This window comes from Halichoerus grypus, chromosome 14, assembly GCF_964656455.1.
Source record: "Halichoerus grypus chromosome 14, mHalGry1.hap1.1, whole genome shotgun sequence".
NCBI lineage: Eukaryota > Metazoa > Chordata > Mammalia > Carnivora > Phocidae > Halichoerus > Halichoerus grypus.
Window position 1 is genome coordinate 18,635,180 of NC_135725.1, and position 26,828 is coordinate 18,662,007.

Consider the following 26,828-nt stretch of genomic DNA (forward strand, 5'->3'; position numbering starts at 1 on the left):
TAAGAAAGTCTGGTTTCCTTACAAAACAATGAATTCTGTCATATATACTTTATACAAAATACTTTAAAGGAATAGTTGTCTGTATTAACAACTCAGACTTTCTCTTAAGATGCTAATGAGATCTATTCCTTAGTTAACAAGAAGCCAATATGTTGTTTTACTTATTTTACTTTTTATTTTTTCTTTTACCACTTTATTTTTTAGTAAATTTATATAAAAAGCGATACAACTAAGCTATAAGGATTATATGAACATTTTTGTGAGTTGTATTGGAAAGATCCAGTCTAAACCTAGTCAAATTGTAAAGATCCAGTCTAGTCAACTATTTAGACTACTGTTTTAATTAACATTATCTTTAAAGTTTTCAGTACAAATTTCTAATTTTAATTATGAATACAGAGAAATACAACAGTCTGGGGGGGGGGTATTTTTCAGGTTTGCTTCACACCTAGTGGTACTAACATGAAAATTCTGCAGCCACATGTAATAGCTATAAGAAGAAATTATCTTCCAGCATTGAAAGTAGAATATAGCACATCTGCACATCAGTCATCATTTAGAATTCAAGTTTACAGAATACAGGTGAGTCTGAAAAGATAGTCAAATTGTATTCATAAGGAACATAGCAATAAACCAAATGTATTCCCATGGTCTCTCTTACCTAGTACTTCAGTTTCAGTGTTGATCTAGACTGCTTGATTCCTTCTACTTATTAAATCCTGTTATTCTAGTCAGGTTCTGTAATTAACATATTAATATACTGACCTGTTTTTATTTTCTTAGATCCAAAACCAGATACATGGTGCTATATTTCCATTTGTGTTTTATCCAATTAAACCTCCCAAGTCGGTCACCATGGATTCAGGTTTGTTTATATTTTTAGATGGCCATGAAAATGTTTGTATTCTCTGTATGGTTTATTTTATTATAAAAACACGAAACCATTCTCAAGTTTAGTTTCTGTGGGATCATTAGAAAATTAAACCTCTTGTAAAGGAACAAGTACTCAACTAAGGTCAACAACACATTGAATTCTGAGGAGAAGATTAATTAGGAATATATATTTAAATTTTTAGAAATATTACTGATTTGTAAATTCCTGATTTAAAAGCCACTAGGACCTTTGAATAAATTGTGAAGAAAATCAAATTCAGAGTGGTTTCTAACCATGGAAAACGTCCTGTATTCTCCAGATGAGTGTAATGACAAGTCTATTCTTCCATCCTCTGCTTCTCCCTCGTATTCCTTCTTTCTCTGTTATCGCTCTTCCCCTTTCTCTTTCCTCCCTCCTCCCCTTGCTTCCCACCCGCCACCTCCACACCACTGCCTCTGAACTATCTAAGGCGGTATTGATAATCTGCTTGGAAGCTGTTCACCATTGCACATGCCCAAGCCCCTCTACCTGGAAGCCCAGGACAAGACCCTGAAATCTGTGTTTTCACAGTGTTTCCCTGGTGATTCTAATGCATACTTCTACTTTAAAATTGCTAATTTAAGGATTTATCCTTAAAGTGAATACAGATACTTAAAAAAAACATCCTGGGGTCTGAAATAAGACTGTAATCAATCTTACAAATAGTAATTTTAATTGACACTCATGATTTAGTAAATCTCCATTGTGATGTGTATTAAATTGCAAGAAAATGCTTATCTTTTGCTTAAAGCATCATGGGATTAATCATATTTATTAACTTTTGTAGCTCCAAAGCCCTTTACAGATGTCAGTATTGTCATGAGATCTGCAGGGCATTCCCAGATATCACGTATTAAGTAAGTGTCTTAATATGTTTCTGTGTATTTATTTAATGTTTTGATTTAAATATGTGAATTAATTATACTCTTTAAAGAATCGATTTCAGGTGAGGCAAAGGTTTACATGCAAAATATTAAATTATAAAGATCATTAGGAAAATCTGTTTTATAATCTTGAAGAGTCAGAAGGCTCTGAATGAAATGTACTTGTATTTTATGTATTTATTGTTTTCTCATTTAAGTTTTCTATAATTACTGCATATTGTTTTAGAAACAAGAAAAAATGGTATCTTAAAATTGTCACCACCCAGTCTAAGAAATAGAATATTGACAGAAACATCCATTGATGTATTACTCCCCTATTTCTTGTTTTCTCCACCCTGTCAACCACAATAAACACTAACTTCATCCCTTATGTTTTAAAATATAATTTCATTCCACATATGTACCTAAACACATATGTGTTTACCACATATGTACCTTCTTAGTCTTCCTTTTTTCATAATTAAAAAAAAATTTTTTTTTTTTTTGTTAAACTGAGTGTGTACTTTTAGAACTGGATTTTTTCATTCAACTTTTTACCAAAATTTATTATTTTTGCTGTATTTGCTAGAGTTTATTATCACTAATGTATAATAATCTGCTCTATGACTATATACCACAGTTTACTTACCAGTTTTCTCTTCATAGGCATTTTCACATTTTGAGTTGGTTGGTATTATGAACAATGTTGCCATGACATTTTTATTTGTTCATTTAGAAAATCCTAAATTTCAACATTCTAATAGTTATCTAATGCTTTTTTTCCCACCTGATTTTCTTAATGCACTTAATCGATGGTTTTTAAATGTTTTCTACTTTGTATTATAGGTATTTCAAGGTGTTGATCCAAGAAATGGACCTCAGGTTAGATCTTGGGTTTGTCTATGCTTTAGCAGAACTTATGACAGAAGCCGAAGTGACTGAAAAAACTGAGGTAAGATTCAGAATGATAGCATTGATGGGAAGGGTTGGGGAAGGAGGAGGACTAAAAGAATTATAAATTTTTAAAGATATTAAAATGGTTTCGATCCATCTTAAAAATAAAGTTTTTAAATTTTTCTTATGCTGCTATGGTGGGTAAATTGGTAGAAATCCCATTTTCAGATTATAGATGAAGAAAGCAAGACAAGTTAAAATAGCCTTATGAAGGTGAGTTAGCAAATAGGAAAGGTTTTAGGCCAGTAGTAGGGAGAAGTAGTCATGGTTCACATCACTGTTTTTTCCTATTTTATTTTCCTGAGTTACTTCTGTTTTGATTAATAACTTAGAAATTTGGGTGTGGCAAGAATATTCAGTGAGAGAAGGGATAAAAATAAAAGGTAATATCTTATTTGTGACTGATGGAAAGACTGTAAAATCACAGTGATAGGGTAGCTCGGATCTGATCTCTTTTTCAGCTGTCTTCATAAAAAGAATTCTGAAGATAGTATAAATTATGTGGATAAGGACAAGGACAAATATACTTTTTTTTTTCTTTTAATAGTTTATTGAAATACAGTTCACACATCATACATTTTAATCATTTGTGGTGGACAGTTCAGTGGTTTTTAATGTATTTACAGAATTGTACAACCATCATTACTATCTCATTCCAGAACATTTTCATCCACCCAAAAAAGAAACCATCGCAGTCCCATACAACCACTAATGTACTTTGTCTATAGGATTTCTTGTTCTAGATATGTGGAATCATCCACTTGTAGTTTTTTTAATGGGCTTCTTACACTTAGCATAATGTTTACAGAGTTCATTCAAGTTGTAGCATGTTTCAGTACGTCATTCCCTTTTATGGCCAACTAATATTCTATTGTTATGGATATATTCCATATTATGTATATCCAGGACTCTGTGGATATGCCACATTTTGTTTATCCATTCATCAGTTAGGGATGTTTGGGCTATTTCCACATTTTGGCTATTATGAATAATATTGCTATGAATATTTGTGAAGTTTGAAATCATAAAAAATGTATGATTCTTAATGCATCATCATCAACACTTGTTTTAGTCTATCCTTTGGATTTTAGCCATCGTAGTGGGTGTGAAGTAGTATATCATTGTGATTTTGATTTACTTGTACCTGATGAGTAATGATGTTGGGCATCTTTTGATGTGTTGATGTACCACTTACATATTTTCTACAGAGAAATGTCTGTTCAGATCCTTTGCCTTTGTTAAATAGGTTGTCTCCTTTTTATTGAATTGTAATATTCTGAATACAAGTCCCATACCAGATAAATGATTTGCAAATATTTTCTCTCATTCTGTGTGTTGTTTTACTTCCTGATGTCTTTTGAAGCACAAAAGCTTAATGTTAATGAAATCCAAATTCTTTTTAGTTGTTGTTCATGTTTTTGGTGTCATTTTTAAGAGTCCTTTGCCAGATCTAAGGATGCTTGACCGACTGTTCCACCCAGGCACCCCAACTGTTAATCTTATCAGGGTCCTCTTGTATGTAATAAGTTGCTTTTCTCTTCTTGTTTTTAAGATTTTCTCCTTGTCTTTGACTTTCAGCAATTTAACTGTTATGTATCTGTTGTGAACCTCTTTCCATTTATGCACTAGGAGTTCATTTGGCCTCCTGGATATGTTACTGTTTTTCATTGAATTTAGAAAGTGTTCAGCTATTATTTCTTCGCATATTTTTTCTACTTTTTCTCTCTTTTCTCCTTCTGATACTCCCATATTGTATATGTTAGTATGCTTAATGGTGTACCACATTTCTGAGACTGCTGATTTTTCTTCTCTTTTTCCTCTGTTCTCCAGATTGCATAATCTTTAACACTTCAAGTTCATGATGAAACAATGCATTTAATTTAGCATATAGTGAAGTGTTTATATTTCTTCTGTCAGCTCAAATACACTGTTAGGTTCTTCTAGTGAATCTTCCATTTCTGTTACAGTTCTCAATTCCAGAATTTCTAATAGGTTTTTTAATATATAATTTTTCTCCATCTGTATTGATATATTATTCTGTTTGATAAGACATGGTCATCATAATTTTTTACTTTTCTAAATATGGTTTTCTTTAGTTCTTTAGATTTTATTTATTTATTTGGTAGAGAGCATGAGAGAGCACATGCAGGGGGAACAGCACAGGCAGAGGGAGAAGCAGACTCCCCGCTGAGCAGGGAGCCCCATGTGGGGCTCAATCCCAGGACCCTGGGACCATGACCCGAGCCGAAGGCAGATGCTTAACTGTCTGAGCCCCCCAGGCACCCCAGGTTTTCTTTAGTTCTTTGAACATATTTACAGTGGTTACTTGGAAGTATTTTTCTTTTAATCCAGTCTGGTCACATCTCACATGCAGTTTCTTTTGCCTAGTTTTTTCCCAGTGTATGGGTCATACATTCCTATGTCTTTGCATATATCATCATTTTTGGTTGGGAACTGGACATTTTAGATGATACACTATAAAAACTGGCTACTGGTTCCTCTCTCTCCAAAGCTTACTGTTATTAGCTTATTTGTTCATTCTATGACTGGTTAGATTTTTTTATTGAAGTCTATCCTACCCACACCCCTGACTTTTCCTGCATTCTTAAGCTTTTGGTGTTGCTCCTCAGAGAGGTGAAGATCTGGGATACCCACCCTTACCCTAGAATAAGTGGTTTTGGGGCGGGGCCCTCTTCCTCTCTTTTCACAACCACGCCTAGCTATTGAGCTCCACTAATCGCTGGCTGATTGCTTTATTTTTTTTTCTCACAGTACCTTAGGCCATAAATTGTTCTGCTTGGGCTTTTTTTTTTTTTCTTTTTTGAAGGAATTGATCTGGAGATCAGTGTTTGGTATTTGTTCTAGCCCCAGGGGGACCCCTTTAAACTGTCTCTTTCCCCATTTTGCTCATGAAAACTAAGAGACCTACAGTTTAGCCTGTATCTTCATTGAATCAATGATTTTCCTTATAGTTACCTTTCCCTATGACATTCACTGTTTCCTAAAGCTCAGGCTTGAACTTCTTCACACTCTCTTGCAGTTGAAGGCAGTTTCTTTGGGAAAAGATAGGAGTCAAAGTTTCCTTGTCCCCCAGGTAAAACTATCTGAACCAGAGCTTCAGAGCTGTGGGTGGAACAAGAGGGATGAGAACCCAGTATTCTCATCGGTATCACACCCAGTTAGAGCCTTTGTTCCCATGAGTAGAGGCTGGGCAGCAGGATGGAAGCTCCCACATCCCCCATAATGTAGCGTTAGCAGCTGGTAACTGGGGGCAGGATAAGAAATGCTGACATCTTATGCCTCCCGGGAAGAAAGTATTCCTGACTGGAGACTGGGCAGAGAGGGAGGTTTGTGTTCTTGAGTATAGCAGTCTAGAGTAGAGTTATGGCTTGTTGAACTAGGAGGGGGATCTGAGAGAATGGTCCTTGTTCAAATACTTACAGATTCACTTTTCTTACCAAATTTTTGTAGATTTTCTTGAAAAGATGTTTTATTTGCTTATACCATTAGGTTCATTCATAGAGGCCTTAAATGTTTTTTTATTTTAATTTTTTAAATATTTATTTATTTTAGAAAGAGCAAGCATGCAGGGGGGGCAAAGGGGGAGGGAGAGAATCTCAAGCAGACTCCCCACTGAGTGTGGACCCTAATGCAGGGCTCCATCCCATGACCCCGAGATCATGACCTGAGCCAAAACCAAGAGTCAGATGCTTAACCGACTGAGCCACCCAGGCACCCAAATGTTTTTTAATTTCACCAGTTTCACTGGGGAGCTGGTCTAAAGAACCCTTCACACTGTCGTCCCAGAAGTCAATTTCCAGATTCTATACTTTTAATAAGGCTATCATTTTAATATTATTGATGATAGGTCAAAATGTGAATGTTGGGGGGGCGCCTGGGTGGCTCAGTCGTTAAGCGTCTGCCTTCGGCTCAGGTCATGATCCCGGCGTCCTGGGATCAAGCCCCGCATCGGGCTCCCTGTTCAGCGGGAAGCCTGCTTCTCCCTCTCCCACCCCCCTGCTTGTGTTCCCTCTCTCGCTGTCTCTCTCTGTCAAATAAGTAAATAAAATCTTTAAAAAAAAAAAAAAAATGTGAATGTTGGGGCCATTTCTCAACATATAGAAGTAACTTAAATGTGTGTTTAAAAGAGAATTAATGTTGATTATCAAGAATGAAAGCCATAATCATCACTTCATACAACATCATTTTCAGTGCCTTCCCCTTTTTGATTATATCATGGGCCTCTGTAGATGTCAGCGAGGTATTTACTAAAAAGCTACAAATGAACTATGATTATATTTAAAGAAACAAATATTCCTAAGAAAGTGTTGATGCACTAGATTATCATAGCCTTTTGGGATAACTCTGTAGTCCCAAGAAGAAAAGCTTCGTGTTTTTTAATGGATTAGATGGGAACAAAGAAGATATGCTTATCAATTTGTGAGTTAGGGACAAAGCTTTACTAACAGGTGTTAGGTTCCCTTCTCATGCAATAACTTTCTAGTCATGAGCAGTGTTGAATATGGATGTTACAGGGGAGTGTTCTGCAGTGTCTGAGCTGTTGACTTAAATGCCTCATACAGATAGATCCTTTAAGTTGTTAATACTTTTTGTTTCTTTATAGATTGAACTTTTTCATAAAGATATAGAAGCTTTCCAAGAAGAATATAAAACAGCTTCATTAGCAGATTCGTCACAAGTCAGTCTCTATGAATACTTCCATATATCTCCTATCAAGGTAGGGGAAATAGAAGTCATTTTTATTATCCTCGATAATCTAGGTAATAGCAAATTGACTTGATCTGTTTGGGGAGATGAGCATATAAATTATGTTCTCTAATAGTATATAAATTCTGTAAATAAAGTAGCAGGAATAATCCTTTGAAATTTTTATTTATACTTCTAACAGTTTTTCACTATATAGAAATAATATTGGAGCCACCTACAACATGTGTTTATATGTTTATATCTTGAGCTAACATTTTGTTACCTTAGTTTTCTGTTAACGTATTTAATGACAGTTTTCAAAATTTTGTGTGTGTCTGTTTATTGGTATAGTTGACATACACCTTAGTTTCAGATGTATAAGGTAATGATTTGATATTTGTATACACTGTGAAATGATCACCACAATAAGTTAGTTACCATCCATCACCACACAGTGTTAAAAAAAGTTTTTCTTGTGATGAGAACTTTAAGATTTATTTATTCTCTTAGCAACTTTCAAATAATGCACTACAATATTACTAACTATAGTCTGTAAGTTTTAAATTAATTCATGAAGTAACCTTGATTTAAGAAGTGAAGACTGAATGGAACTAAATATAAGTTCTTAATACAGAGTTTCTGAATTACATAACACTAAAGAAAATTATTGTATAGCTGTACATACATATACACACATACATAAATGCATACAATACAAAAATGTGAAGTTTGTTTTAACTGATTTTGACATGTTAACTTAATTCTAATAGTTGAAACACTATTTGAGTTATTTTCAACAACTTCAAGTTCTAGATTATTATTTTTAAAAAATGTATAAAAATTATTATTTTCATAGCTTTACCAAAAGAATTGGATTGAACCTAAATACCATATTAGCTTATATTGCTGAATTTAAAAATTAAATAGAGCTGTATTCAATTTTAAATTCTTGTAACTTTTCACTTAATAATTTCAGCATAATCCAGGTATCTTTGAAATCTTATGGTGTAGTAAATTTAAAATAAGATTAAATTTTAAAAGTTAAAATTGTCATCTTGAAGATAGTGCTTTAAATATTTATCTCTTTATCTCTTTAGTTGCATTTAAGTGTTTCACTGAGTTCGGGCAGAGAAGAAGTTAAAGATTCAGAACAACAGGAAGGACTGATGGCCGTTCGTTCTTTAAATCTTTTGCTGAAGAGTATTGGTGCCACCCTTACAGATGTACAAGATGTAGTTTTTAAGTATGTTTAATATTCAAATCTATAAATTGATGAAAAGTCCATTTTATATTTACCTAAAAACTTTACAAGTGAAAAAGTGTGTAAAGGATATTGGAGATCATAGACAGATAGGGGTTATTATTAAATAATTTCCTTAAGAAAGAGGGAGAGAGGCCATACAAGTTTGTGCATCATATAAGGCCTTTCTGGCCTACGGAAGGATTCCTAAGCTGTGTATGCCCAAAGGTATGGTGATTAAACCATGTGGCTTCAAGGCTTCTAGGATCGAGATTCTTCAAAACATATGTGACTAGAACAAAATGAATGGCATGATAGGGGAAGTGAAGGGATTCGTTTAAATGTTACAGCCAAGAATATACATTTTAATGTGAGTCATAATGGAAGCTATTAGAGTATCTGAATGGAGACTTCAAATGAGAGTGACCTTTGCAGGTAGCACCCAGAATTGTTATTAAGGACCGTAGTAAGAATCAGTGAGTCCAGTAGGATGTAACTCTAAATCTAGATAAAGTTAGGTAACAGTCAAATTAAAGAACATAGGTTTGAAGACGTTGGGAATAGAATGAGATTTCTCATCCAGCTTCTGTCTTACCAGCTAACAGAGAGCTTCCCAAGCAGTGGATCCGTATATGCTGTGAATAGGTTAGCAGTCAACCGACCTTGGTTCCTCAGCTGTCAGCTGATCAGACGGGATCTGCCGCAGCTGAAGTCTGGCCGTTCCTGAGCAGCCTCTTCCATTCACCTCAGCATGCCCGACATTTTCTGTATGGGCCATGACAGGGCAGAGTTGAAAAATCCAGTCCATGTCTGTGAGTGAGATCCAGAGGGTCTCTGAATCCGCTAAAGGATGTAATAATACGTATATATTGGTTGCTTTTCTGAGGATAAGATCCATAGCTCTCATGAGAGTCTTAGAGGGTTCTTTGACCAGAATGCGCATATGTAAAAGAGCATGTTTTTTGATTGGCTTGGGAAATGTACGGAAAGGAAAGATTGAGAGAAAAATTCTAAAGAAAATGAAACCATTCGTGAATATTAAAAAAATTCTCTTCCCCTCTCTCCCTCTTCCTCTCCTTCTACCCACACCCTCACACATATTTATGTGTTTTTCAGGCTTGCATTTTTTGAACTGAACTATCAGTTCCATACAGCATCTGAACTACAGTCTGAAGTAATAAGACACTATTCGAAACAGGTTTGTCTGAGATTTATTTTTTAAAGGGACAGATTGATATATTGAAACTGTGTCTGTACATGTATAATGTAGATTTGACGAGAAAGTGAATAACCATTTTCAAAATCTTAAAAATTTCTTTTTCTCAGAATTGAGAAAGAAATTGAGCCATGCCACCATTTCAGTTTTTTGCCTTTCTGTTTTTTAGCCACGGACAGAAATGTTTTCTGGGTATGTGTGGACTTAAACAAGTATCTTTAAATAAAATATTGACTAATGCACCAAACTTACTTCAAAAAAATAGTTTCAAGGGAAACTATTAGTAACTAATGAATACAGGCTGTTTTTAATGTAATTATGTTGTTGAGTCAGATATGTTATTTTAATGGATTTTTTTTCCCACCTTTAGCAAGACTCCAGTATCTTAGGATATAACTTATAGAGTGTCTGAGACAGCTGTTTTGTAGTGGACAGAACACTAAGCCTGATGCAAGGTGTCTGGGTTTGGATTCCAGTGTTGCTATTTACCTACTATGTGACCCTGGGCATCATTTGACCTGTATGTTTCTCCAGTCTATAAAATGATGGTGGTAATAACAACTGTCACACATAGTTGTAAAAGTGAAAGCATTTTGAGTATTCTAAAGCTTTATGTAAATATGTCATATTATTTCTAATACTGTAACACCAAATAACTTTTTAAAAACAAAACTAGTGAGCGCCTGGGTGGCTCAGTCGTTAAGTGTCTGCCTTCGGCTCAGGTCCTGGTCCCAGGGTCCTGGGATCGAGTCCCGCATCGGGTTCCCGGCTCTGCAGGAAGCCTGCTTCTCCCCCTCCCACTCCCCCTGCTTGTGTTCCCTCTCTCACTGTGTGTCTCTCTGTCAAATTAAAAAAAAAAAAATCTAAAACAAAACTAGTGATAAATAGGCTGATATGGTGTAGGTGTTGAAATTGGTGATAAGGATGTTAGCCTAAAAAAAAAACTGGATGTGTGTACTGAATATTGAAATTTTTTTCTGATTGACTAAATTGATTAATGTTTGTATTTCATTTTTAGGCCATTAAGCAAATGTATGTACTCATTCTTGGACTTGAAGTTTTGGGAAATCCCTTTGGCTTGATTAGAGAATTTTCTGAAGGTGTGGAAGCATTTTTTTATGAACCTTACCAGGTAATAAAATACATATTCTTGCATTGTGTAATATATCACTAATACTTTTGAACAAATAACGCATTCCAAATTGTTAACTTAAAACGTAGGTGTAAACAGATTTTGGGAGACACAACAAAAGAATGTGATTTTGCAGCAGAGAATGGTTAAAAGGTTTTGAGAAATTTGGAGGGAAATTTTAACCTTTTCCCTCAAAATTTAAACTTAAGACTTTATACTAAGATATACTGAAATTTAAGTATTCTGTTGGAATATTAAAGGTGGGTAAACTTTTTCTGCAGTAGAAGTAAGATCACCCTGGGCAGGCAGTCTTGCTTTGCGCTGTTGTGTGGGACAGTAAAAATAACTGCAGGCAGACACTGTGCAAAGCAGTCTTAACCATTGGCAAAAATTATGATTGTTTTGTGTCCCTTAACATTTTCTGTTAAAATATTCAAATCTCTCCTACTTTGACTTTTAAATGTAGAGAGTAATGAAAAAGTAAAACTGTTACTTACATTGTATGGTATAATTTAAAACATAAGAAATATTAAGAATTAAAGTGCAGTTATTTCTTTTACAAAAATTATCAAGAGTAGTTTGTGCTTATGTTCTCATCCTGTAACTTACAGTTTGGAGCAGACATGTTTTGTACACACTGGTGAATAGTCCTGTTCCTGAGTTTGGATCAACTTATTCTTTGTACTTTCAATGTCGTGAAATATCTCTGAGAATTTTGTTCATGTGAAGTTTTTTGCTGGTGTCACTGCGTCTGGGATATTTTTATTTTTGTCACTACTGCTTTCTTCATTTATATCAGTAAGTTCACCTTTAAAAGAAAATGTAACCTTGTTATTATTATTTGACCCTTTAGGGAGCCATCCAGGGTCCCGAAGAGTTTGTGGAGGGGATGGCATTAGGACTGAAGGCACTGGTTGGTGGAGCTGTTGGTAAGAAAGAGAATGCCTACCAGGTGTGATTATGCTAGAAAGTAATCATACCTTTGCTTTTACTAAAAATAATTGCCATTTCTGCTAGGTGGATTAGCTGGTGCTGCCTCCAAGATCACCAGTGCTATGGCTAAGGGGGTGGCAGCCATGACTCTGGATGAAGACTATCAACAGAAGAGAAGAGAGGCCATGAATAAGCAACCAGCTGGTCTCAGAGAAGGCATCACTCGTGGAGGAAAAGGCTTAGTGTCTGTAAGAAATTTCCCAGGGTCGTGAACCCATCAGGGATTATCTTTTTTTTTTTTTTTTTAAGATTTTATTTATTTGAGAGAGAGAGTGAGAGAGAGCATGAGCAGGAGGGAGGGGCAGAGGGAGAGGGACAAGCAGACTCCTTGCTGAGCAGGGAGCCCGACCCGGGGCTCAGTCCCAGGACCTGAGCCGAAGGCAGACACTTAACCGACTGAGCCACCCAGGCACTCCTCAGGGAATATCTTTTAAAGCTACATTCTTCAAATAAGAAAATAGACATTTAACTTGCATTCCTTCAAGCATTATTTCGATATTGGAGGAGCAGTGAGTTGTGTCCTATATAAAATGTCAGTAGCCTCTAAAGCATTCTCTTTAGCTAAGATAATTAGGCAATGTATTTCTAGATGTATTTCTGTTTCAGTGCTTTCTAGATTCTTACGGTATCTAGAAAGCAGAACTCTCTATTTTTTTGTAAGCTAGACTTGGTTCTTTAACATCATGTCAAAGTATAAATTTTCGATTGTGCTTTTCCTCTAGGGTTTTGTAAGTGGCATAACAGGAATTGTTACAAAACCAATCAAAGGCAAGTATATTCCTTTGGGTGATCTATATTACCAGGTCTTTCACAAATTGGTTCTGTTTTCGTTCTTGATCCACTTGCCTAAACCTTTGTCTTTTTTTCTTTCTAGGAGCTCAAAAAGAAGGAGCAGCTGGTTTCTTTAAAGGTGTTGGGAAAGGTTTAGTTGGAGCAGTGGCAAGGCCAACGGGAGGCATCATAGACATGGCCAGCAGTACATTTCAGGGAATAAAAAGGTAAGTTCTCTTTGATGGAAGATACGAGTAAAATGCTTAAAACTGAGAAATAAAATAAATCAGCTGTTTGACTTAAGGCCCTTAGTTTTGAACCTTATAATATGGCAAGTTATGTATCATCTTCCTAATTCCCTTTTAAGTTGTTTCCTTTGTATCATTTCAACATTACAGAGCTCTCCTTTATTGGTCGTTCATTCCCAGCAGCCTTGGCAGGAAAGGCTTGGCAAGTTAAGCAAGCTTTTACTTACTTATTATAAGTACATTATAATAATGTAATGCCATATATATAATGTACATATAATATATATATGTAATGCTGTCCACATATATAATAATGTAATGCTGCATATATACACACACACACACACCCATGAGTTATAAAATTAGCAAATATAATTAAGAAGTAAAGAAGGACATTTTATATTCCTGTTTCAAACTCAGCTTGTGTTCCCCTCCCTTTATGATCTTACTTTGTTATGAAACTATTAACATCTATTTCCTCTATTTCTCTTCATTTGTGCAAATAATTTTAAAACATGCTCCCTCGGGGCACCTGGCTGGCTCAGTTGTTAAGCGTCTGCCTTCGGCTCAGGTCATGATCCCAGGGTCCTGGGATTGAGCCCCACATCGGGCTCCCTACTCAACGGGAAGCCTGCTTCTCCCTCTCCCCCTCCCCCTGCTTGTGTTCCCTCTCTCGCTGTGTCTCTGTCAAATAAATAAATAAAATCTTTAAAAAAAAAAAATGCTCTCTCTTCTTCCAAGTTAAATTGAGCTTAGGATTGAAATTTGATAGTTGCACTATTGTTTTTTGTTTTGTTTAAAGATTTTATTTGTCAGAGAGAGAGAGAGACAGAGCACAAGCAGGGGGAGAGGCAGAGGCAGAAGGAGAAGCAGGCTCCCTGCTGACCAAGGAGCATGATGTGGGACTCGATCCCAGGACCCCGGGATCATGACCTGAGCCGAAGGCAGCCGCTTAACTGACTGAGCCACCCAGGCGTCCTGATAGTTACATTATTGTTATCTCTGCTCTAGAGATTTGTAACACATACAACAGTTGATTAAATTCATGCTAATGGGACCTAACTTAGAAAGTTAGGTGGGTCGACATCTCCCTAATATATTCCTTCCTTCCTGCTTTATAGAGTTAAGTAATGTCATCATATGAGCTGCTTCCCTCAAGTCAGTATTTCATATTGCTTTAATTGGGTGTTTCCGGTTTTGTAATTTAGAGTTAAGGTGGGGGAAAAAGGTTCAATCTCTTCTACATGTAACTTTAAATTCACAAATAGAATTTGTTTACTTGTCATCAGAGAAGCTCAAAACTCAATGAAACATAAGTAATTCAAGATCTAGAGAGAGCTATGCAAGTATATGCCCAGAGTTGCTAAAATAACCTTACATTTTTCTAAAACTTTATAATCTGTACTGAGCTGCATTACCTTTAAGGATTAATGGCAAAGTAAAACATTTTTAATAAAAATAAGACTAAGAACTATTAAAGATGTACTTGTGAAGAAGGATATTAAAACCAGAAAGGGGGTGCCTGGGTGGCTCAGTTGGTTAAGTGTCTACCTTCAGCTCAGGTCATGATCCCAGCATCCTGGGATCAAGCCCCACGTTGGGCTCTCTGCTCAGTGGGAGCCTGCTTCTCCCTCTCCCTTCCACTCTCCCTGCTTGTACTCTCTCTCTCTCTCTGTCAAATAAATAAATAAAATCTTAAAAAAATAAGATAAAAATAAAACCAGAAAGGAAAAATGGGCTATGAGAATAATATATAAGAATATAAATGGGTGAATAAATCTAATTGAACTGTATAAAATCAAGATTGGAACCAAAATATTAAAAATAATAAGTTGCAATTTGAGAAGTGAATAATTGGCATTAAGCATTTTCATGTATTATTTACGAAGGGGATATGCTCTGTATTCTACATAAGATGTGTATCAACTAGACACTTTTTTTTTTTTTAAGATTTTATTTATTTATTTGACAGAGAGAGAGCACAGATAGAGTGGCAGGCAGAGGGAGAGGGAGAAGCAGGCTCTCCGCTGAGCAGTGAGCCCGATGCTTGGCTCGATCCCAGGACCCCAGGATCCCAGGATCATGACCTGAGCCAAAGGCAGATGCTTAACCAACTGAGCCACTCAGACACCCCAACTAGACACTCTTTTAATCACGTAAGGAACCAGAAACAAACACGATTGGCAAAGCTCCTGTCCACATACAGCTTACATTCTCTTGGGAGAGCAGTAAACAAAAATAAGTAAACTGATAAATATGATATGCTAAATGGTGAAAAATTCTATGAAGAAAAATAAAGCAGCATGAAACATAACATCCAAAGTGGTGAGGAGGAAAGTTGCTATCTTGTATATAAGACATTCAAGGCAGCTTTACTGGTAAGATTAAACTAGAGAAGAGCCCAGAAGGAAGTAAGGGAGTGAGCCATGTGAGAAGAATGTCCCAGGCAGTAGGAATAGCAAGTAAAAAGCCTCTGACGCAGGAGTATACTTGAGAAATAGCAAGACCAGTGTACCCAGAGGAGAGAGTTGGAAAAGATGATAGTGGAGAATGAGCAGGGAATCAGATCGTATGGGCTTGGTAAACCACTGTTAAGGACTTTGGCTTTTTCTTAAGACAAGAAACCATTAGAAGGTTTTGGACAAGAAGAATGATGTGAGCTGGCTGCTGTATATATTGAGAAGAAATCATAGGGGGACCAGGGAAGCCACAGGGGAACACGAAAGAAGCCTTTGCAATAATCGAGGTGAGAGGTAGTGGTGATGAGACCCATGTAGGCTAGACATTGGTAAGAAGGGGTCATGTTCTATTTGTATTTTGAATGTAGTGACAACAGGATTACTTAATAAATTGGATGTCACAAATTAAAGAGAATCATCATGGATAATTCTAAAGTTTTTTCTGAAACACTGGAAATATCGTATTGTCATTCCATTTAGGGAAGGAGGGAATTAGAAGTTTTGTTTTGAACATATTAAGTCTAAACTATCTCTTAGACATCCAAATGGGGACATCAAGTAATTGCTGAGTATAGGAGTCTGAAGTTCAAGAGGAAGGTGCAAGCTAGAGTTAAAAATTTGAAATGTGCGAGCTTATAACAGGGTGTTTAAAGCCATGGGATTGAATGCGATCACTTAGGGAATGAGACTAGGAAAGAGGAAAAAAAATAGATCCAAGGACTTGACCCCCAGGTCCACCAACACTGAGAAGTTGGGAAAATAAAGAGGACCCAGCAATGGAAACTGAAAAGGAATGGCCATTAAAGTAAGGGGTATAATCAAGAAGGTGGTGTTCCCAAAGCTAAGAAACAGACAATCTCAGTTTATTCTGATAAGAGGAAAGAGAAATCCCCACTTCCCCATTCATCTTAGTGAGAGTATTATAAGTTTGATTTGAAAAATAGATATGGAACTTAAAATAGGTATTGTACCCACTCCTTACCTTTGCTGGAAATACTCTTTCTGGTGTATGGTTGCTTCCTATATTCATCAGCTATCTTCTTAGTGAGGCCTTCCACAGCCACCCTAAAATTTGATTTTAGCCCCTGTCCTGCCCCAAATACTTCATATCTCCCTTCCTTCCTTGATTTTTCTTTCTCTTTAGCTTTTTTCACTACTTAATACACTATATATTTTACCTTGCTTGTCTCTCCTGCTAGAATTAGTAAGTTCTGTGAATGCAGTAGCTCTTGTCTATTTCCAGAGCACTTAGAATATTGCTTGACCTGTGGTAGGTTGTTTATTTTTTTTAATTGAGATAATTGTAGAGTCACATGCAGTTGTTGGAAATAATGTAGAGAGATCCCTTGTACAGTGTGTTGTGTCCCTATGGCTGCTGTAACAAATTACCATGAACTTGGTGGCCTGCACGCTAAAACTTCATCCTCTTACGGATCTGGAGGCCAAAAGTCAGAAATCAGGGTGGCAGCAAGGCTGCAATCCCTTGGGAGGGTAGAATTTGCCTCTTGCCTCCTCCTGCTTCTGGTGGCTTATGGCCACGTCATTCCAAGCTCTGCCTTCATCTTCACATCACCTTCTGCTCTGTAGGCCTGGTCTCCCTCTGAATCTCTCCTATGAGGACACTTGTGGTAGCTTTTAGAGCCCACCTACATATTCCAGGATTATCACCTCATTTCAGAGTCCTTCAGTTAGTCACATCCTCAGAGACTTTACCATATTAAATGACATTCATAAGTTCAGGGATCTAGGGGGGGAGGAGCAAGATGGCGGAGGAGTAGGAGATCTGGATTTCGTCAGGAATTCAGCTGGATAGGGATCAAACCATTCTGAACACCTACGAACTCAACAGGAGATCGAAGAAAAGAATAGCAACAACTCTCTGAACAGAAAAGCGACCACTTTCTAGAAGATAAAATGACAAGATGGAAAAAATCACCTCAACAAAAAGAACACGAGGCAGTACCAACTGCCAGGGACCTAATCAGTACAGACATTAGTAAGATGTTGTAACTAGAGTTCAGAATGATGATTTTAAAGATACTAGCTGGGCTTGAAAAAAGCATGGAAGTTATTAAGAGAAACACTTTCTGGAGAAATAACTAAAATCTAACCAAGTTGAAATCAAAAAGGCTAATAATGAGGTGCAATGAAAAATGGAGGCTCTAACTGCCTAAATAAGGATAAATGAGGCAGAAGAGAGAATTAGTGATACAGAAGACCAAATGATGGAAAATGAAGAAGCTGAGAATAAGATAAACAACTACTGGATCATGAGGGCAGAATTCGAGAGGTAAGTGATACCATAAGACGAAACATTAGAATAATTGGGATCCCAGAAGAAGAAAGAGAGAGAGAGGGGGGCAGAAGGTATATTGGAGCAAATCATAGCAGAGAACTTCCCTAATCTGGGGAAGGATACAGGCATCAAAATCCAGGAGGCACAGAGAACCCAGCTCAAAATCAATAAAAATGGGTCAACACCCCGACATCTAATAGTAAAACTTATGAGTCTCAAAGACAGAGAAAATCCTGAAAGCAGCTCGGGAGATGAGATCTGTAATCTACAATGGTAGAAACATTAGATTGGCAACAGACATAATCACAGAGACCTGGCAGGCCAGAAAGGACTGGTATGATCTATTCAGAGCACTAAATGAGAAAAGTATGCAGCCAAGAATACTATATCCAGCTAGGCTGTCATTGAAAATAGAAGGAGAGATAAAAAGCTTCCAGGACAAACAAAATCTAAAGGAATTTGCAAACACAAAACCAGCCCTACAAGAAATATTGAAAGGGGTCCTCTAAGCAAAGAGAGAGAGCCTAAAAGCAACATAGACCAGAAAGGAACACAGACAATATACAGTAACAGTCACCTTACAGGCAATACAATGGCACTAAATTCATATCTTTCAATAGTTACCCTGAATGTAAATGGGCTAAATGCCCCAATCAAAAGACACAGGCTATCAGGTTGGTTAAAAAAACAAGACCCATCGATATGCTGTCTTCAAGAGACTCATTTTAGACCCAAAGACACCCCCAGATTGAAAGTGAGGGGGTGGAAAACCATTTACCATGCTAATGGACACTAAAAGAAAGCTGGAGTGGCAATCCTTACACCAGACAAATAGATTTTAAACCAAAGACTGTAATAAGAGATGATGAAGGACACTATATCCTACTTAAAGGGTCTATCCACCAAGAAGATCTAACAATTGTAAATATCTATGCCCCTAACATGGGAGTAGCCAGTTATATAAGCCAATTAATAACAAAAGCAAAGAAAAACATTGACAACAATACAATAATAGTAGGGGACTTTAACACCCCCCTCACTGAAATGGACAGATCGTCTAAGCAAAAGATCAACAAGGAAATAGTTTAAATGACACACTGGACCAAATGGACTTCACAGATATATTCAGAACATTCCATCCCAAAGCAACAGAATACACATTCTTCTCTAGTGCCCATAGAACATTCTCCAGAATAGATCACATCCTAGGTCACAAATCAGGACTCAACCGGTACCAAAAGATTGGGATCATTCCCTGCATATTTTCAGACCACAATGCTTTGAAACTAGAACTCAATCACAAGAGGAAAATCGGAAAGAACTCAAATACATGGAGGCTAAAGAGCATCCTACTAAAGAATGAATGGGTCAACCAGGAAATTAAAGAAGAATTTAAAAAAATTCATGGAAACCAATGAAAATGAAAACATAACTGTTCAAAATCTTTGGGATGCAGCAAAGGCAGTCCTAAGAGGAAAGTATATAGCAATACAAGCCTTTCTCAAGAAACAAGAAAGGTCTCAAATACACAACCTAACCCTACACCTAAAGGAGCTGGAGAAAGAACAGCAAATAAAGCCTACACCCAGCAGGAGAAGAGAAATAATAAAGATCAAAGCAGAAATCAATGAAATAGAAACCAAAAGAACAGTAGAACAGATCAACGAAACTAGGAGCTGGTTCTTTGAAAGAATAAGATTGATAAACCCCTGGCCAGACTTATCAAAAGAAAAGAGAAATGACCCAAATAAACAAAATCATGAATGAAAGAGGAGAGATCACAACCAACACCAAAGAAATACAATTATAAGAACATATGAGCAACTATATGCCAGCAAATTAGATAATCTGGAAGAAATGGATGCATTCCTAGAGATGTATAAACTACCAAAACTGAACCAGGAAGAAATAGAAAACCTGAACAGACGTATAACCACTACGGAAATTGAAGCAGTCATCAAAAATCTCCCAACAAACAAGAGCCCAGGGCCAGATGGCTTCCCAGGGGAATTCTACCAAACATTTAAAGAAGAATTAATACCAATTCTTCTGAAACTTCCAAAAAATAGAAATGGAAGGAAAACTTCCAAACTCGTTTTATGAGGCCACCATTACCTTGATCTCCAAACCAGACAAAGATCCCATCAAAAAGGAGAATTACAGACCAATATCCTTGATGAACATGGATGCAAAAATTCTCACCAAAATACTAGCCAATAGGATCCAACAGTACATTAAAAGGATTATTCACCACGACCAAGTGGGATTTATCCCTGGGCTGCAAGGTTGGTTCAACATCTGCAAATCAATCAGTGTGATACAATACATTAATAAAAGAAAGAACAAGAACCATATGATCCTCTCAATAGATGCAGAAAAAGCATTTGACAAAGTACAGCATCCTTTTTTGATCAAAACTCTTCAGAGTATAGGGATAGAGGGTACATACCTCAATATCATAAAAGCCATCTATGAAAAACCCACAGCCAATATCATTCTCAATGGGGAAGAACTGAGAGCTTTCCCCATGAGGTCAGGAACACGTCAGGGATGTCCACTTCAACACTGCTATTCAACATAGTATTAGAAGTCCTAGCCACAGCAATCAGACAACAAAAAGAAATAAAAGGCATCCAAATCGGCAAGGAGGAAGTCAAACTCTCACTGTTTGCCGATGATATGATACTTTATGTGGAAAACCCAAAAGACTCCACCCCAAAACTCCTAGAACTCATACAGGAATTTGGTAAAGTGGCAGGATATAAAATCAATGCACAGAAATCAGTGGCATTCCTATACACCAACAAGAAGACAGAAGAAAGAGAAATTAACGAGTCGATCCCATTTACACTTGCACCCCAAACCATAAGATACCTAGAAATTAACCAAAGAGGCAAAGAATCTGTACTCAGAAAACTATAAAACATTCATGAAAGAAATTGAGGAAGACACAAAGAAATGGAAAAACGTTCCATGCTCATGGATTGGAAGATCAAATATTGTGAAGATGTCAGTGCTACCTAGAGCAATCTACACATTCAGTGCAATCCCTATCAAAATACCATCCACTTTTTTCAAAGAAATGGAACAAATAATCCTAAAATTTGTATGGAATCAGAAAAGTCCCTGAATAGCCAGAGGAATGTTGAAAAAGAAAAGCAAAGCTGGCGGCATCACAATTCCGGACTTCAAGCTCTATTACAAAGCTGTCATCATCAAGACAGTATGGTACTGGCACAAAAGCGGACACATAGATCAATGGAACAGAACAGAGAGCCCAGAAATGGACCCTCAACTCTATGGTCAACTGATCTTCGACAAAGCAGGAAAGAATGTGCAATGGCAAAAAGACAGTCTCTTCAACAAATGGTGTTGGGGAAATTGGACAGCCACATGCAGAAGAATGAAACTGGACCATTTCCTTACACCACACACAAAAATAGACTCAAAATGGTTGAAAGACCTAAATGTGAGACAGGAGTCCATCAAAATCCTAAAGGAGAACCTCTTCGACCTCAGCCGAAGCAACTTCTTCCAAGAAACATCGCCAAAGGCAGGGGAAGCAAGGGCAAAAATGGAACTATTGGGACTTCATCAAGATAAAAAGCTTTTGCACAGCAAAAGAAACAGTCAACAAAACCAAAAGACAAACCAACAGAATGGGAGAAGATATTTGCAAATGACATATCAGATAAAGGGCTAGTATCCAAAATCTCTGAAGAACTTATCAAACTCAACACCCAAAGAACAAATAATCCAATCAAGAAATGGGCAGAAGACATGAACAGACATTTTTCCAAAGAAGACATCCAAATGGCCAACAGACACATGAAAAAGTGGTCCACGTCTCTCGGCATCAGGGAAATCCAAATCAAAACCTCAGTGAGATATCACCTCACACCAGTCAGAATGGCTAAAATTAGCAAGTCAGGAAAGGACAGATGTTGGCGGGGATGCGGAGAAAGGGGAACCCTCCTACACTGTTGGTGGGAATGCAAGCTGGTGCAGCCCCACTCTGGAAGACAGTATGGAGGTTCCTCAAAAAATTGAAAATAGAGCTACCATACGATCCAGCAATTGCACTACTGGGTATTTACCCCAAAGATACACATGTAGGGATCTGAAGGGGTACATGCCCCCCAATGTTTATAGCAGCAATGTCCACAATATCCAAATTGTGGAGTCAAGATGTCCATCGACAGATGAATGGATAAAGAAGAGATGGTATATATATACAATGGAATATTATGCAGCCATCGAATGGAATAAAATCTTGCCATTTGCAATGACATGGATGGAACTGGAGGGTATTATGCTGAGCGAAATAAGTCAATCAGAGAAAGACATGTATCATATGACCTCACTGATATGAGGAATTCTTAATCTCAGGAAACAAACTGAGGGTTGCTGGAGTGGTGGGGGTGGGAGGGATGGGGTGCCTGGGTGATTGACATTGGGGAGTGTATGTGCTATGGTGAGCACTGTGAATTGTCTAAGACTGTTGAATCACAGACCTGTACCTCTGAAACAAATAGTACATTATATGTTAAAGAAGAAGAAGATAGCAGGAGGGGAAAAATGAAGGGGGGGAAATTGGAGGGGGAGATGAACCATGAGAGACTATGGACTCTGAAAAACAAACTGAGAGTTCTAGAGGGGATGGATTAGCCTGGTGATGGGTATTAAAGAAGGCACGTTCTGCATGGAGCACTGGGTGTTATATGCAAACAATGAATCATGGACACTACATCAAAAACTAATGATGTAATATATGGTGATTAACATAACATAATAATAATAATAAAAAGAAGTTCAGGGATCTAGCCTGATTTCTTCAGGAACCACCATCGAGATCACTTACATAGGTTTTACCCAGATTTCAGACTAAGAACATTTTGCATAACCATAGTATAATATCACAACCTAATATTGACGTTGATGCAATCTATCGAATTTATTCAGATTTCCCCACTTTGATTTGCACTCATTGGCATGTATATGCTCTCATCCCATACAATTTCATTACCTGTGCATGTTCACGTATCCACCAGTCCAGATACTAAACAGTTCCAGCACCACACAAATACTTCACATTGCCCTTTCACAACTCATCTACCTCCCTCCCTCAGACCCCTGAAATCTTTAATGCTCCTTTAAACACCTTATTATAGTCTATTTAAAATTGAGATAGAATTCATATGCTATAAGAAATCGCTGTTTTAAAGTGCATTTTGGTAGGTTTTAGCATTCACAAGATCGTACAACTGTCAGCACTATCTAATTCCAGAACATTTTCACTGTAGAGAAAGCCCTGTGCTTGTCAGCAGTTACTCACCATGTCTTTTCCTCTCAGCCAGTAGCAACTACTATTCTACTTTCTGTCTGTAGATTGACCTATTTTGGACATTTCAAATAAATGGGATCATATGATGTGTGGCCTTTTCTAGCATTATGATGTTTTCAAGGTTCATCCATGTTGTAGAATAAATGGGACCTTCATTCCTTTTTATGGCTAAATAATACTCCATTCTATGGATAGACGACCTTTGGTTATCTGTTCATTAGCTGACGGGTATTTAGGTTGTTTTTAGTCTTTGTTATGAACAATGATGCTAAAAACAATGTTTAAGTTTTTATGTGGACATATGCTTTCAGTTCTTGTCAGTTTTTCTTTAGAAGGAGAATTGCTCTGCTCGGTGAGTTTGGTAACCTATATGTTTAACTTTCTGAACAATTGCCCAATTGTTTTCCACAGCAGCTATACTATTTTATATCCCCACCAAAAATTTAGAAGTTTCCATTTTCTCTGCATTCTCTCTAATACTAGTTATTTTCCATTTTGCTTTTTTTTTTTAATAGCTAATCTGTTGGGTGAAGTAATATCTCAGTGTGGCTTTGATTTGCATTTCTGAATGATGTAGAGCACTCATTTCATTTTGCTTATTGGTCATTTATATATCTTTCCTGGCAAAATGTCTATTCAGATCCTTTTATGTTTATTGGGCTGATTATCTTTTTGCTGTTGAATTGTAAGAGTTCTTTATATATTCTGGAAACTAGACGCCCTTTTCTCCTATTTGTGTATTGTCTTTTAGCTTTTTTGCTAGTGCCTTTTGATGAAGTCTGATGTATCTTTATCTTTGGTTGCTTGTGCTTTTGCTGTCATACCTAAGAAAGCATTACTTACTCTAAAGTCATGAAGATTTACATCTAAAACTGAGTTACAGTTTTAGCCCTTAAGTTCAGGTCTTTGATTCATTTTAATTTTTAAATTTTGTATGCAATGAGAGGTTGGAGAGGTTGGGTCCATACTTACTCTTTTGCATGTGCAAATGTAGTTGGCCCAGCACCATTTGTCAAAAGGACTGCATTTTCCCTACAGAATGGTCTTCCTAGTCTCTTCCAAAATCAAGTGACTATTAATTTGAATTTTTTTCTAGATTTCTCCGTTTTATCCTATTGATCTGTATGTTTATCCTTAATCCAATACACATTTTGATTTCTGTAGCTGTGTAGTAAGCTTTAATATCAGTCAGTGTGAGTTCTCTTTCTTCTTTTTCAAGATTGTTTAGATATTCTCTGAATCACTTGAATTATATGACTTTAGGATCAGTTAATTTCTACAAAAAAGGACAGTGGGAATTTTGAATAGTGTTTGTATTGAATCAAGATAAGTTTGGAGATTATTGCCATCTTAACAATATTAAGTCTGGGGGCGCCTGGGTGGCTCAGTCGTTAAGCGTCTGCCTTCGGCTCAGGTCATGATCCCAGCGTCCTGGGATCGAGCCCCGCATCGGGCTCCCTGCTCCGCGGGAAGCCTGCTTCTCCCTCTCCCACTCCCCCTGCTTGTGTTCCTTCTCTTGCTGTGTCTCTCTCTGTCAAATAAATAAATAAAATCTTTAAAAAAAAAAAAAACAATATTAAGTCTGCCAATGAATGAAAATGGATGTCTGTCCATTAATTTGGGTCTTTAATTTTTTTTCAATGATGTTTTATAGTTTTCAGTATTCATGTCTTAAATTTATTTCTAAGTATTATCTTTGGTCTATTATAAATGGAATTGTTTTAATTTCATTTTTGGATTGTGTATTGCTAGTATATAGAAATACTAGTTTTTGTATATTGAACTTTTATTCTGCAACCTTACCAAACTTGTTTGTTAGCTCTAATAGTTAGATTCCTTAAGGTTTTATTTTCAGATGGCATGATTTTATATATACAAAAGTTTTAGTTCTTCCTTTCCAATCTAAATGCCATTTGTTTCTTTTTGCTTAATTATCTTGGCTAGAACTCTAGTACAGTGTTGAACAGAAGTACCAAGAGCAGTCATGCCTATCTTGCTCCTGATTTTAGGGGAGAAAGCTTTCAGTCTTAAACCATTAATTATGATAAGAGCCATGGCTTTTTTTGGAGATATCCTTTATCAGGTTGAAGAAGTTCCTTTCTGTTTTGCGTTTGAGTGCCTGTATCATGAAAGGATGTTGGGTTTTGTCAGATGCTTTTCCTGTATTAATTAAATTGGCATTGTTTGTTTTTTCTGTTCTTTTATTAATATAGTATATTGCATTAATTGATTTCCATATGTTGAACCAACATTGCCTACCTGGAATAAATCCCACTTGGTCATGGTATATAATCTTTTTTATGTGCTGCTAGACTTAGTTTACTAACGTTTTATTGAGGTTTTTTTGCATATGTATTCACAAGGGACATTGGTCTGTAGTTTTTTGTGGTCTTTGCCTGGTTTGGGTATTAGGGTAATATTGTCTGCATAGAATGATGAGGAAGTGTTCCCTTCTCTTCATTTTTTGGGAAGAGTTTGTGGAGGAATTACATTAATTTTTCTTTAAACATTTGTTAAAATTCATCAGTGAAGCCATTTGGATTTGACTTTTATTTCTGGTAAGTTTTTTGATTACTACTTCAGTCTCTTTATTTGGTAGAAGTCTTTTTTTTTTTTTTTTTTTTTTTAAGATTTTATTTATTTATTTGACAGAGAGAGAGCGAGCGAGAGAGGGAACACAAGCAGGGGGAGTGGGAGAGGGAGAAGCAGGCTTCCCGCGGAGCAGGGAGCCCGATGCGGGGCTCGATCTCAGGACCCTGGGATCATGACCTGAGCCGAAGGCAGACGCTTAACGACTGAGCCACCCAGGCGCCCCTATTTGGTAGAAGTCTTAATCAGATTGTTTCTTCAGTCGAAGTCTTCTATCTTTTTTTTCTTTGCCATTTTCGTTGACTCTGTCAGAGAACCAATTTTTTGTTTCATTGATCCCCTCCATTGTTTTTCTATTTATCTCTGCTCTAATTTTCTTTTCTGCCCTAATTTTTCTTATTTCCTTCCTTCTGTCTGCTTTGGGTATCATTTCCTTTTCTTTCTCCAGTTTCTGAAGGTGTAAATTTAGATTATTGATTTGGGATCTTTCTTCTTTTTAAGTGTTAGGTATTCACAGCTATAAATCACTCTGTGAACACTTTCTTTGCCATATCCCATAAGTTTTGGTATGTTGTGTTTGTTTTCATTTGTCTCAAAGTAGTTACTTTCCTTGGTTATTTTTCTTGGACCTTCTGCTGTTCAGTTCTCACAAATTTGTGAATTGCCCAAATTTCCTTCTCTTACAAATTTCCAATTTTATTCTGTGTGGCCAGAAAACATACTTTATAAGTTTCAGTATTTTTATATTTATTAAGACATGTTTTAGGGCCTAATACATGGTCTGTCCTAGAAAGTATTCTGTGTGCACTTGAGGAAAATTTATTGTAGTTTCCTGTTGTTGAATTAAATGTTCTCTGTATAGATGTCTGTTAGGTCTAGTTGGATTATAGTGTTAATTCAAGTCTTCTATTCCCTTGCTGATCTTATATGTAGTATTCATTATTGAAAGTAGGATATAGAAATAACTATTACTATTGATTTTTTTTCTCTTTTCATTTCTGCCAGTTTTTGCTTCATGTATTTGGGAGCTCTGTTGTTAAGTACTTATGTGTTCATAATTTTTATATCTTCTTGATGTATTAACTTTTCTTGTAAATTGTCCT

At 36.7% G+C, this 26,828-nt stretch overlaps 1 protein-coding gene across 4 annotated transcripts in view; it reads left to right on the top strand.

Moving 5' to 3' along the window:
* The window catches only part of VPS13A (vacuolar protein sorting 13 homolog A), a 268,847-nt gene that overhangs the window by 216,098 nt on the left and 25,921 nt on the right, over positions 1–26,828 (top strand). For 3 of the 4 annotated variants that reach the window (XM_078061570.1, XM_036103219.2, XM_036103220.2), the window contains exons 56-67: positions 436–582; positions 784–865; positions 1,701–1,770; positions 2,623–2,728; positions 7,355–7,468; positions 8,535–8,680; positions 9,794–9,875; positions 10,912–11,025; positions 11,879–11,954; positions 12,043–12,206; positions 12,741–12,786; positions 12,893–13,016. In XM_078061570.1, coding sequence (XP_077917696.1) covers positions 436–582; positions 784–865; positions 1,701–1,770; positions 2,623–2,728; positions 7,355–7,468; positions 8,535–8,680; positions 9,794–9,875; positions 10,912–11,025; positions 11,879–11,954; positions 12,043–12,206; positions 12,741–12,786; positions 12,893–13,016 — 1,271 coding nt within the window. The other variant, XM_078061571.1, reaches the window with a different exon arrangement.